Genomic DNA, 14,255 nt, shown 5'->3' on the forward strand with positions numbered 1-14,255 from the left:
CCGGTCCATGTTTAGTCCTGACTCTGGCACCAGCAGGAGGCCGGTCCATGTTTAGTCCTGACTCTGGCATCAGCAGGAGGCCGGTCCATGTTTAGTCCGGACTCTGGCACCAGCAGGAGGCCGGTCCATGTTTAGTCCTGACTCTGGCACCAGCAGGAGGCCGGTCCATGTTTAGTCCTGACTCTGGCACCAGCAGGAGGCCGCTCCATGTTTAGTCCTGACTCTGGCACCAGCAGGAGGCCGCTCCATGTTTGGTCCTGACTCTGGCACCAGCAGGAGGCCGGTCCATGTTTAGTCCTGACTCTGGCACCAGCAGGAGGCCGGTCCATGTTTAGTCCTGACTCTGGGCACCAGCAGGAGGCCGCTCCATGTTTAGTCCTGACTCTGGCACCAGCAGGAGGCCGCTCCATGTTTAGTCCTGACTCTGGCACCAGCAGGAGGCCGCTCCATGTTTGGTCCTGACTCTGGCACCAGCAGGAGGCCGGTCCATGTTTAGTCCTGACTCTGGCACCAGCAGGAGGCCGGTCCATGTTTAGTCCTGACTCTGGGCACCAGCAGGAGGCCGCTCCATGTTTAGTCCTGACTCTGGCACCAGCAGGAGGCCGCTCCATGTTTAGTCCTGCCTCTGGCACCAGCAGGAGGCCGGTCCATGTTTAGTCCTGACTCTGGCACCAGCAGGAGGCCGGTCTTAGTCCTGGTCTTAGTCCTGGTCTGGTATTCGGGCCTCGTGTCTGTCCTTCCTGTCCCTGAGACTGAAGCTATTTCCATCAGCAGCAGTTAAGCCTCTGTCACCAGAGCTCAGAATAAACCTCACAAGAGCCACACCTGACCCACACCTGACCCACACGTGACCCACACGTGACCCACACCTGACCCACACCTGACCCACACCTGACCCACACCTGACCCACACCTGACCCACACGTGACCCACACGTGACCCACACGTGACCCACACCTGACCCACACCTGACCCACACCTGACCCACACGTGACCCACACCTGACCCACACGTGACCCACACCTGACCCACACGTGACCCACACCTGACCCACACGTGACCCACACCTGACCCACACGTGACCCACACGTGACCCACACCTGACCCACACGTGACCCACACGTGACCCACACGTGACCCACACGTGAGGTGGGTCTGGTGGGGTCAGGGCATGGGGTCAGGGTCAGGGCATGGGGGTCACAAGGTCACGAGTCGAGTCGTCTTCATGTGGAAATATGTGGGCGTGTCCCTCATTGGTCCAGGCGTGTTCCATAGTAGAAAAAGCTTCAGTTGTAGTCATCTGGACTCAGTTAGAAAAAATAGACGTTTCGACTTCATCCAAGAGTCATTGTCAATAACAGAATTTAGATCGAGAACTCTGATATTAATACTGTTCTGTGGTAAGACCCGCCCATTGGGCGGAGCCTCCTGAAGTAGAAAGAGTTGTTTGTTTCAACAGAAACTCCCCCTTGTATCTACCGAGCCTATTCAGAGTTTTAATGGACTCTTAGAATCCTCTTTGTCTTTATGTGAGACCCTGGCTCACCCTGAGGACCTGAGGACATCTAAATGTCCTGGTCCTGGTCCTCTACCTTTCCAGGGGTTCAGTAACCCATTATAAATACCAGGAAGATTAAACCTTAGCCCTCCATTTTTTATGTGTGTCGTGTGTGTGTTTTATGTGTGTTGTGTGTGTGTTTTATGTGTGTCGTGTGTGTGTTTTATGTGTGTCGTGTGTGTGTTTTATGTGTGTTGTGTGTGTGTTTTATGTGTGTTGTGTGTGTGTTTTATGTGTGTTGTGTGTGTGTTTTATGTGTGTCGTGTGTGTGTTTTATGTGTGTCGTGTGTGTGTTTTATGTGTGTCGTGTGTGTGTTTTATGTGTGTCGTGTGTGTGTTTTATGTGTGTTGTGTGTGTGTTTTATGTGTGTCGTGTGTGTGTTTTATGTGTGTTGTGTGTGTGTTTTATGTGTGTTGTGTGTGTGTTTTATGTGTGTTGTGTGTGTGTTTTATGTGTGTTGTGTGTGTGTTTTATGTGTGTTGTGTGTGTGTTTTATGTGTGTGTGTTTTATGTGTGTTGTGTGTGTGTTTTATGTGTGTCGTGTGTGTGTTTTATGTGTGTCGTGTGTGTGTTTTATGTGTGTCGTGTGTGTGTTTTATGTGTGTCGTGTGTGTGTTTTATGTGTGTCGTGTGTGTGTTTTATGTGTGTTGTGTGTGTGTTTTATGTGTGTTGTGTGTGTGTTTTATGTGTGTCGTGTGTGTGTTTTATGTGTGTTGTGTGTGTGTTTTATGTGTGTTGTGTGTGTGTTTTATGTGTGTTGTGTGTGTGTTTTATGTGTGTTGTGTGTGTGTTTTATGTGTGTTGTGTGTGTGTTTTATGTGTGTGTGTTTTATGTGTGTTGTGTGTGTGTTTTATGTGTGTCGTGTGTGTGTTTTATGTGTGTCGTGTGTGTGTTTTATGTGTGTCGTGTGTGTGTTTTATGTGTGTCGTGTGTGTGTTTTATGTGTGTCGTGTGTGTGTTTTATGTGTGTCGTGTGTGTGTTTTATGTGTGTCGTGTGTGTGTTTTATGTGTGTCGTGTGTGTGTTTTATGTGTGTCGTGTGTGTGTTTTATGTGTGTCGTGTGTGTGTTTTAAGTGTGTTGTGTGTGTGTTTTATGTGTGTTGTGTGTGTGTTTTATGTGTGTTGTGTGTGTGTTTTATGTGTGTCGTGTGTGTGTTTTATGTGTGTCGTGTGTGTGTTTTATGTGTGTTGTGTGTGTGTTTTATGTGTGTCGTGTGTGTGTTTTATGTGTGTTGTGTGTGTGTTTTATGTGTGTCGTGTGTGTGTTTTATGTGTGTTGTGTGTGTGTTTTATGTGTGTTGTGTGTGTGTTTTATGTGTGTCGTGTGTGTGTTTTATGTGTGTTGTGTGTGTGTTTTATGTGTGTTGTGTGTGTGTTTTATGTGTGTTGTGTGTGTGTTTTATGTGTGTCGTGTGTGTGTTTTATGTGTGTTGTGTGTGTGTTTTATGTGTGTTGTGTGTGTGTTTTATGTGTGTCGTGTGTGTGTTTTATGTGTGTTGTGTGTGTGTTTTATGTGTGTTGTGTGTGTGTTTTATGTGTGTTGTGTGTGTGTTTTATGTGTGTTGTGTGTGTGTTTTATGTGTGTTCTGTGTGTGTTTTATGTGTGTTGTGTGTGTGTTTTATGTGTGTTGTGTGTGTGTTTTATGTGTGTCGTGTGTGTGTTTTATGTGTGTTGTGTGTGTGTTTTATGTGTGTTGTGTGTGTGTTTTATGTGTGTCGTGTGTGTGTTTTATGTGTGTCGTGTGTGTGTTTTATGTGTGTCGTGTGTGTGTTTTATGTGTGTTGTGTGTGTGTTTTATGTGTGTCGTGTGTGTGTTTTATGTGTGTTGTGTGTGTGTTTTATGTGTGTCGTGTGTGTGTTTTATGTGTGTTGTGTGTGTGTTTTATGTGTGTCGTGTGTGTGTTTTATGTGTGTCGTGTGTGTGTTTTATGTGTGTCGTGTGTGTGTTTTATGTGTGTCGTGTGTGTGTTTTATGTGTGTTGTGTGTGTGTTTTATGTGTGTCGTGTGTGTGTTTTATGTGTGTTGTGTGTGTGTTTTATGTGTGTTGTGTGTGTGTTTTATGTGTGTTGTGTGTGTGTTTTATGTGTGTTGTGTGTGTGTTTTATGTGTGTTGTGTGTGTGTTTTATGTGTGTCGTGTGTGTGTTTTATGTGTGTTGTGTGTGTGTTTTATGTGTGTTGTGTGTGTGTTTTATGTGTGTCGTGTGTGTGTTTTATGTGTGTTGTGTGTGTGTTTTATGTGTGTTGTGTGTGTGTTTTATGTGTGTCGTGTGTGTGTTTTATGTGTGTTGTGTGTGTGTTTTATGTGTGTTGTGTGTGTGTTTTATGTGTGTTGTGTGTGTGTTTTATGTGTGTTGTGTGTGTGTTTTATGTGTGTTGTGTGTGTGTTTTATGTGTGTTGTGTGTGTGTTTTATGTGTGTTGTGTGTGTGTTTTATGTGTGTTGTGTGTGTGTTTTATGTGTGTTGTGTGTGTGTTTTATGTGTGTTGTGTGTGTGTTTTATGTGTGTGTGTTTTATGTGTGTTGTGTGTGTGTTTTATGTGTGTCGTGTGTGTGTTTTATGTGTGTCGTGTGTGTGTTTTATGTGTGTCGTGTGTGTGTTTTATGTGTGTCGTGTGTGTGTTTTATGTGTGTCGTGTGTGTGTTTTATGTGTGTCGTGTGTGTGTTTTATGTGTGTCGTGTGTGTGTTTTATGTGTGTCGTGTGTGTGTTTTATGTGTGTCGTGTGTGTGTTTTATGTGTGTCGTGTGTGTGTTTTATGTGTGTTGTGTGTGTGTTTTATGTGTGTTGTGTGTGTGTTTTATGTGTGTCGTGTGTGTGTTTTATGTGTGTCGTGTGTGTGTTTTATGTGTGTTGTGTGTGTGTTTTATGTGTGTCGTGTGTGTGTTTTATGTGTGTTGTGTGTGTGTTTTATGTGTGTTGTGTGTGTGTTTTATGTGTGTTGTGTGTGTGTTTTATGTGTGTCGTGTGTGTGTTTTATGTGTGTTGTGTGTGTGTTTTATGTGTGTTGTGTGTGTGTTTTATGTGTGTTGTGTGTGTGTTTTATGTGTGTTGTGTGTGTGTTTTATGTGTGTTGTGTGTGTGTTTTATGTGTGTTGTGTGTGTGTTTTATGTGTGTTGTGTGTGTGTTTTATGTGTGTTGTGTGTGTGTTTTATGTGTGTTGTGTGTGTGTTTTATGTGTGTTGTGTGTGTGTTTTATGTGTGTTGTGTACCTGGAGGGCAGAGGCAGCTGAACGATGCGTCTCGAGTTTCTCGGATCTTTGGCAAACGCTCCGACAGTTTCTGTGAAGAACAAAACACAACGTCAAAATCTGCGTTTACAGACAGTTTGTGTACTTTTACTGCATTAGAGACTGAATATGTGTACTTTTACTGCATCATTACTTTTACTGCATTAGAGACAGAGTATGTGTACTTTTACTGCATTAGAGACAGAGTATGTGTACTTTTACTGCATTAGAGACAGAGTATGTGTACTTTTACTGCATTAGAGACAGAGTATGTGTACTTTTACTGCATTAGAGACAGAGTATGTGTACTTTTACTGCATTAGAGACAGAGTATGTGTACTTTTACTGCATTAGAGACAGAGTATGTGTACTTTTGCTGCATTAGAGACAGAGTATGTGTACTTTTACTGCATTAGAGACAGAGTATCTGTACTTTTACTGCATTAGAGACAGAGTATGTGTACTTTTACTGCATTAGAGACAGAGTATGTGTACTTTTACTGCATTAGAGACAGAGTAAGTGTACTTTTACTGCATTAGAGACAGAGTATGTGTACTTTTACTGCATTAGAGACAGAGTATGTGTACTTTTACTGCATTAGAGACAGAGTATGTGTACTTTTACTGCATTAGAGAGAGAGTATCTGTACTTTTACTGCATTAGAGACAGAGTATGTGTACTTTTACTGCATTAGAGACAGAGTATGTGTACTTTTACTGCATTAGAGACAGAGTAAGTGTACTTTTACTGCATTAGAGACAGAGTATGTGTACTTTTACTGCATTAGAGACAGAGTATGTGTACTTTTACTGCATTAGAGACAGAGTATGTGTACTTTTACTGCATTAGAGACAGAGTATGTGTACTTTTACTGCATTAGAGACAGAGTATCTGTACTTTTACTGCATTAGTACTTTTACTGCATTAGAGACAGAGTATGTGTAGTTTTACTGCATTAGAGACAGAGTATGTGTACTTTTACTGCATTAGAGACAGAGTATGTGTACTTTTACTGCATTAGAGACAGAGTATGTGTACTTTTACTGCATTAGAGACAGAGTATGTGTACTTTTACTGCATTAAAGACAGATTATGTGTACTTTTACTGCATTAGAGACAGAGTATGTGTACTTTTACTGCATTAGAGACAGAGTATCTGTACTTTTACTGCATTAGAGACAGAGTATGTGTACTTTTACTGCATTAGACAGAGTATGTGTACTTTTACTGCATTAGAGACAGAGTATCTGTACTTTTACTGCATTAGAGACAGAGTATGTGTACTTTTACTGCATTAGAGACAGAGTATGTGTACTTTTACTGCATTAGAGACAGAGTATGTGTACTTTTACTGCATTAAAGACAGATTATGTGTACTTTTACTGCATTAGAGACAGAGTATGTGTACTTTTACTGCATTAGAGACAGAGTATCTGTACTTTTACTGCATTAGAGACAGAGTATGTGTACTTTTACTGCATTAGACAGAGTATGTGTACTTTTACTGCATTAGAGACAGAGTATCTGTACTTTTACTGCATTAGAGACAGAGTATGTGTACTTTTACTGCATTAGAGACAGAGTATGTGTACTTTTACTGCATTAGAGACAGAGTATGTGTACTTTTACTGCATTAGAGACAGAGTATGTGTACTTTTACTGCATTAGAGACAGAGTATGTGTACTTTTACTGCATTAGAGACAGAGTATGTGTACTTTTACTGCATTAGAGACAGAGTATGTGTACTTTTACTGCATTAGAGACAGAGTAAGTGTACTTTTACTGCATTAGAGACAGAGTATGTGTACTTTTACTGCATTAGAGACAGAGTATGTGTACTTTTACTGCATTAGAGACAGAGTATGTGTACTTTTACTGCATTAGAGACAGAGTATGTGTACTTTTACTGCATTAGAGACAGAGTATCTGTACTTTTACTGCATTAGTACTTTTACTGCATTAGAGACAGAGTATGTGTAGTTTTACTGCATTAGAGACAGAGTATGTGTACTTTTACTGCATTAGAGACAGAGTATGTGTACTTTTACTGCATTAGAGACAGAGTATGTGTACTTTTACTGCATTAGAGACAGAGTATGTGTACTTTTACTGCATTAAAGACAGATTATGTGTACTTTTACTGCATTAGAGACAGAGTATGTGTACTTTTACTGCATTAGAGACAGAGTATCTGTACTTTTACTGCATTAGAGACAGAGTATGTGTACTTTTACTGCATTAGACAGAGTATGTGTACTTTTACTGCATTAGAGACAGAGTATCTGTACTTTTACTGCATTAGAGACAGAGTATGTGTACTTTTACTGCATTAGAGACAGAGTATCTGTACTTTTACTGCATTAGAGACAGAGTATGTGTACTTTTACTGCATTAAAGACAGATTATGTGTACTTTTACTGCATTAGAGACAGAGTATGTGTACTTTTACTGCATTAGAGACAGAGTATGTGTACTTTTACTGCATTAGAGACAGAGTATGTGTACTTTTACTGCATTAGAGACAGAGTATGTGTACTTTTACTGCATTAGAGACAGAGTATGTGTACTTTTACTGCATTAGAGACAGAGTATGTGTACTTTTACTGCATTAGAGACAGAGTATCTGTACTTTTACTGCATTAGAGACAGAGTATGTGTACTTTTACTGCATTAGAGACAGAGTATCTGTACTTTTACTGCATTAGAGACAGAGTATGTGTACTTTTACTGCATTAAAGACAGATTATGTGTACTTTTACTGCATTAGAGACAGAGTATGTGTACTTTTACTGCATTAGAGACAGAGTATGTGTACTTTTACTGCATTAGAGACAGAGTATGTGTACTTTTACTGCATTAGAGACAGAGTATGTGTACTTTTACTGCATTAGAGACAGAGTATGTGTACTTTTACTGCATTAGAGACAGAGTATGTGTACTTTTACTGCATTAGGAGAGGATTCGGGCTCGTCACAATTCTATAATTCACGCTTTTGGAAAATTACTTTCCAGATTGATTCATGTGAAGACCGGGTCTGGACCGGGTCTGGACCGGGTCTGGCTCTGGACCGGGTCTGGGTCTGGACCGGGTCTGGACCGGGTCTGGACCGGGTCTGGACCGGGTCTGGGTCTGAGGACTCTCTGGGTTGAGGGTGAAAGGTCAAGGCAACACGGGAGGTTCACGGAGCGTGCTCAGTTCAGTCGTTAAGAACAGGAAGTAACACTCAGCGCCAAATCTGGACTTTACCACAAACTGAGTCAGAACCAGGACCAAGGTCCAGTCCAGGTCCAGACCCGGTCCAGACCTGGTTTAGTCCTGGTTCAGACCTGGTTTAGACCTGGTTTAGTCCTGGTTTAGTCCTGGTTTAGTCCTGGTTTAGTCCTGGTTTAGTCCTGGTTTAGTCCTGGTTCAGACCTGGTTCAGACCTGGTTCAGACCTGGTTTAGTCCTGGTTTAGTCCTGGTTTAGTCCTGATTTAGACCTGATTTAGACCTGGTTTAGACCTGGTTTAGACCTGATTTAGTCCTGGTTTAGTCCTGGTTTAGTCCTGGTTTAGTCCTGGTTCAGACCTGGTTTAGTCCTGGTTTAGTCCTGGTTTAGTCCTGGTTTAGTCCTGGTTTAGTCCTGGTTTAGACCTGGTTCTCTCTGGGTCCTTGTTGTCCCTGGTCTCTGAGGTCCCGGTCCAAAATAGTCCGGTCTTGGCTTAAGTCCGGACTCAAGTTTCACTTCAGAGGCGCCGCCGCGCTCCCAGAATGCAGCAGTGATGACCTCAGTCTACACTACAATTCCCAGGAGGCCGAGCGGCAGCTGTCTGTCGCTCATTCACAAAAAGGAAACGTTTAAACTCAGATTCACTTTGACTCCCCTCAGGCTGGAGGCCACTCCCCTCAGACAGGAGGCCACTCCCCTCAGACAGGAGGCCACTCCCCTCAGGCTGGAGGCCACTCCCCTCAGGCTGGAGGCCACTCCCCTCAGACAGGAGGCCACTCCCCTCAGGCAGGAGGCCACTCCCCTCAGGCAGGAGGCCACTCCCCTCAGGCATTAGGGCACTCCCCTCAGGCAGGAGACCACTCCCCTCAGGCAGGAGACCACTCCCCTCACGCTTGAGGCCATTAAGCCTATTTTTTTTTTTTTTTTTTTTTCACGACTCGAGTTAGTCTAACTCTGAGAGCGAGTTTGGACCAGAAACCCTCTGGTTCAGTGGCTCTAAACTAACTTGTTTTTGCCCAGAACTTTCACGTTTTTGCTGATTTTTCTGATGTTTTTTCAGTCACAGACTTTTTCTGGAGCAACGACAAACAGCTGCTTCACACAAACAATCCAGACTAAATATACCAGCTCCACACCAGGTCTAAACCAGGTCTAAACTGGATCTGAACCGGGTATAAACCGGGTCTAAACCACATAAAGACCGTTTGTAACAAAGACAGAGACATTATTAAATTAGTGTTTCTGATTTGAATCAATAAAACATCACATTTTCTATTATTTAGTTGAAACGTCTCAAAGAGAAAAGTCTGAGTTTGAGTCTCGTGAAAAACATCAAACAAACTAAAGACGTGAAGCGCCACAACATGTTTGTGAAGTTTAGACAAAGTGTGATTCTGGACAGAGGGTACAGCGGGTACAGAGGGTACAGCGGGTACAGAGGGTACAGAGGGTACAGCGGGTACAGAGGGTACAGAGGGTACAGCGGGTACAGAGGGTACAGCGGGTACAGAGGGTACAGAGGGTACAGAGGGTACAGCGGGTACAGAGGGTACAGCGGGTACAGAGGGTACAGCGGGTACAGAGGGTACAGAGGGTACAGCGGGTACAGCGGGTACAGAGGGTACAGCGGGTACAGAGGGTACAGAGGGTACAGCGGGTACAGAGGGTACAGCGGGTACAGAGGGTACAGCGGGTACAGAGGGTACAGAGGGTACAGCGGGTACAGAGGGTACAGCGGGTACAGAGGGTACAGCGGGTACAGAGGGTACAGCGGGTACAGAGGGTACAGCGGGTACAGAGGGTACAGAGGGTACAGCGGGTACAGAGGGTACAGCGGGTACAGAGGGTACAGCGGGTACAGAGGGTACAGAGGGTACAGCGGGTACAGAGGGTACAGCGGGTACAGAGGGTACAGAGGGTACAGAGGGTACAGCGGGTACAGAGGGTACAGCGGGTACAGAGGGTACAGCGGGTACAGAGGGTACAGAGGGTACAGAGGGTACAGCGGGTACAGCGGGTACAGAGGGTACAGCGGGTACAGAGGGTACAGCGGGTACAGAGGGTACAGCGGGTACAGAGGGTACAGCGGGTACAGAGGGTACAGAGGGTACAGCGGGTACAGAGGGTACAGCGGGTACAGAGGGTACAGAGGGTACAGCGGGTACAGAGGGTACAGCGGGTACAGAGGGTACAGAGGGTACAGAGGGTACAGCGGGTACAGCGGGTACAGAGGGTACAGCGGGTACAGAGGGTACAGAGGGTACAGCGGGTACAGAGGGTACAGCGGGTACAGCGGGTACAGAGGGTACAGCGGGTACAGAGGGTACAGAGGGTACAGCGGGTACAGAGGGTACAGCGGGTACAGAGGGTACAGAGGGTACAGCGGGTACAGAGGGTACAGCGGGTACAGAGGGTACAGAGGGTACAGAGGGTACAGCGGGTACAGAGGGTACAGCGGGTACAGAGGGTACAGCGGGTACAGAGGGTACAGAGGGTACAGCGGGTACAGAGGGTACAGCGGGTACAGAGGGTACAGAGGGTACAGCGGGTACAGAGGGTACAGCGGGTACAGAGGGTACAGCGGGTACAGAGGGTACAGCGGGTACAGAGGGTACAGCGGGTACAGAGGGTACAGAGGGTACAGCGGGTACAGAGGGTACAGCGGGTACAGAGGGTACAGAGGGTACAGCGGGTACAGAGGGTACAGCGGGTACAGAGGGTACAGCGGGTACAGAGGGTACAGAGGGTACAGCGGGTACAGAGGGTACAGAGGGTACAGCGGGTACAGAGGGTACAGCGGGTACAGAGGGTACAGAGGGTACAGCGGGTACAGAGGGTACAGAGGGTACAGAGGGTACAGCGGGTACAGAGGGTACAGCGGGTACAGAGGGTACAGAGGGTACAGAGGGTACAGAGGGTACAGCGGGTACAGAGGATACAGGGGTACAGAGGGTACAGGGGTACAGGCGGTACAGCGGGTACAGGGGGTACAGGGGGTACAGGGGGTACAGGGGGTACAGAGGATACAGGGGTACAGAGGGTACAGGCGGTACAGCGGGTACAGGGGGTACAGGGGGTACAGAGGATACAGTGGGGGTACAGCAGGTACAGAGGATACAGAGGGTACAGAGGGTGAAGCGGGTAAAGAGCCACGTTTGACACGTTTGTTTCCATGGAGACATGAGCATGTTGGTGTCACAGGTGAAAGGTTAAAAGTGTGAGAAGAAGAAAAGGTTTAAATTTCTCATTAGCAACAGAACAAACAGAAGATAACGACATTCCCTTTGGCCTGAAAACAAACTTTTACTCATGACGGCATTATATTCAAGATTTTGAAATATATATATATATATATATATATATATATATATATATATATATATATATATATATATACAGGGTTCAGATTAAGGATTTTCTCTTGTGCAATCGTTCATTTTTTCAAATTTATATGGCAATTTGATAATTGCATAGCAAAACACGAAAGCGACTAACAATCAATATTTTCCATTGATATAACAAGATTATTTATTTCAAATTTAAAAAAAAAAAACTCCTAACAAATGAACTTTTAAACACTTTTTTTATTTTTCAATTTTTTATAAAACAGAAAACTTGGAAATAAAATTAGTTGTTGAACAAATTAATTAACACCAAGTTACATTAACTTATTTACAACTTTCTTCCATATCATCATCATCAGATGACTATTTGCAGGAGTCTCATTTACATAAATAAAGGTTGCTGTGGCGACCATCATGGTGTATTTATTGTGTTATTCAAATTGTTCCGCTCTATTTGACGTTTTCATTTTTGGTTTTGCTACTTGATGACGGTCCCTAAGCACTCGCCTCAGCTCCAGCTGCACATTCGGAGCGTGTGATTGGCTGCACCCAAAATACGCATCTGATTGCTAAAAACGAGGATGTAGTCACTCGGCAGTGTAAATATGAATATTTTGGCTGTGAATGATCTGCAAAGACTTTTGCGGAGTTATTGACCTCAGAAGTCCGAATCTTTGAAACTAACTTTGCGATACCACTTATTCTGAACCCTGATTTATATATATATATATATATATATATATATATATGTTTGAAGTGTGAGTCGTGTGAAGACGTCGTGATGCAGCCGGTGAAACGTGTGAAGCTGTAAAAACACTGCTGTGGTTTTGTTGGTTTGTTTGTGGTAAAAGTGAAGCAGGAGGTTTGTAAAAACACGGAGCAAATGACCCCGGGAAAAACTGCAGCGAAGCGTTTTCTCGGACTGTAATTAAGAGCAATAACCAGTTTACAAGAGGAGAACAGCTGTGAGAGAGCGGTAATAGAACCAACGACCCAGAGAACAGCTGTGAGAGAGCGGGAATAGAACCAATGACCCAGAGAACAGCTGTGAGAGAGCGGGAATAGAACCAATGACCCAGAGAACAGCTGTGAGAGAGCGGGAATAGAATCAACGACCCAGAGAACAGCAGTGAGAGAGCGGGAATAGAACCAACGACCCAGAGAACAGCTGTGAGAGAGCGGGAATAGAACCAACGACCCAGAGAACAGCTGTGAGAGAGCGGGAATAGAACCAACGACCCAGAGAACAGCTGTGAGAGAGCGGGAATAGAACCAACGACCCAGAGAACAGCTGTGAGAGAGCGGGAATAGAACCAACGACCCAGAGAACAGCTGTGAGAGAGCGGGAATAGAACCAATGACCCAGAGAACAGCTGTGAGAGAGCGGGAATAGAATCAACGACCCAGAGAACAGCAGTGAGAGAGCGGGAATAGAACCAACGACCCAGAGAACAGCAGTGAGAGAGCGGGAATAGAACCAACGACCCAGAGAACAGCTGTGAGAGAGCGGGAATAGAACCAATGACCCAGAGAACAGCAGTGAGAGAGCGGGAATAGAACCAACGACCCAGAGAACAGCAGTGAGAGAGCGGGAATAGAACCAACGACCCAGAGAACAGCTGTGAGAGAGCGGGAATAGAACCAACGACCCAGAGAACAGCTGTGAGAGAGCGGGAATAGAACCAACGACCCAGAGAACAGCTGTGAGAGAGCGGGAATAGAACCAATGACCCAGAGAACAGCTGTGAGAGAGCGGGAATAGAACCAATGACCCAGAGAACAGCTGTGAGAGAGCGGGAATAGAATCAACGACCCAGAGAACAGCAGTGAGAGAGCGGGAATAGAACCAACGACCCAGAGAACAGCTGTGAGAGAGCGGGAATAGAACCAATGACCCAGAGAACAGCAGTGAGAGAGCGGGAATAGAACCAACGACCCAGAGAACAGCAGTGAGAGAGCGGGAATAGAACCAACGACCCAGAGAACAGCAGTGAGAGAGCGGGAATAGAACCAACGACCCAGAGAACAGCTGTGAGAGAGCGGGAATAGAACCAACGACCCAGAGAACAGCTGTGAGAGAGCGGGAATAGAACCAACGACCCAGAGAACAGCTGTGAGAGAGCGGGAATAGAACCAACGACCCAGAGAACAGCTGTGAGAGAGCGGGAATAGAACCAACGACCCAGAGAACAGCTGTGAGAGAGCGCGAATAGAACCAACGACCCAGAGAACAGCTGTGAGAGAGCGCGAATAGAACCAACGACCCAGAGAACAGCTGTGAGAGAGCGGGAATAGAACCAACGACCCAGAGAACAGCAGTGAGAGAGCGGGAATAGAACCAACGACCCAGAGAACAGCTGTGAGAGAGCGGGAATAGAACCAACGACCCAGAGAACAGCTGTGAGAGAGCGGGAATAGAACCAACGACCCAGAGAACAGCTGTGAGAGAGCGGGAATAGAACCAACGACCCAGAGAACAGCTGTGAGAGAGCGCGAATAGAAGTGCAGGTTCTGACCTGGTCCAGCAGAGCGTCCAGTCTGGAGTCCAGGATCCCGAGGACGAGCGGCTCCAGGTCGTGAGGCGAGCGCAGCAGCACGAGCAAACACACCGACGTGCACGCCAGGGACAGGCACGTGCAGGCTCCCAGCACCAGAGCCCACAGGGACCCGGGCCCCGACCCGGGCCCCGACCAGGACCCCGACCCGGGCTTGGACTTGGACTCCATCGCGGCTCCTTTAATCCCACAAATCCTCATAAACCTGAATCCACAAAAAGATGATCAAAAGTCCTCGGTCACTGCTCCATGAGGGTCCTTCTGATGTCTCCTTTCCTCAGGTGCCTCCTCGCTCCTCGCCTCGTCCAGGGTGTCACAGCCAATCAGAGCGTCAGAGAAACGTGCAAAATT

At 45.6% G+C, this 14,255-nt stretch overlaps 2 protein-coding genes across 2 annotated transcripts in view; one reads left to right on the forward strand and one right to left on the reverse strand.

Annotated features, from left to right (window-relative positions):
* The window catches only part of LOC140350832 (core histone macro-H2A.2-like), a 399,355-nt gene that overhangs the window by 215,383 nt on the left and 169,717 nt on the right, over positions 1-14,255 (forward strand). The window lies entirely within an intron of this gene.
* LOC140350833 (uncharacterized) lies at positions 4,759-14,233 on the reverse strand. The gene is made up of 2 exons (XM_072436350.1): positions 13,866-14,233; positions 4,759-4,845 (listed from the first exon to the last, which is right to left on the reverse strand). Exons 1-2 carry the CDS (start codon positions 14,103-14,105, stop codon positions 4,759-4,761), a joined length of 327 nt encoding a protein of 108 aa, XP_072292451.1. The 5' UTR covers positions 14,106-14,233.

The sequence above is a fragment of the Eucyclogobius newberryi genome, unplaced genomic scaffold (assembly GCF_026437365.1).
Source record: "Eucyclogobius newberryi isolate DKJ021-1_F unplaced genomic scaffold, fEucNew1.0.hap1 SCAF_8, whole genome shotgun sequence".
Classification (NCBI taxonomy): Eukaryota; Metazoa; Chordata; class Actinopteri; order Gobiiformes; family Gobiidae; genus Eucyclogobius; species Eucyclogobius newberryi.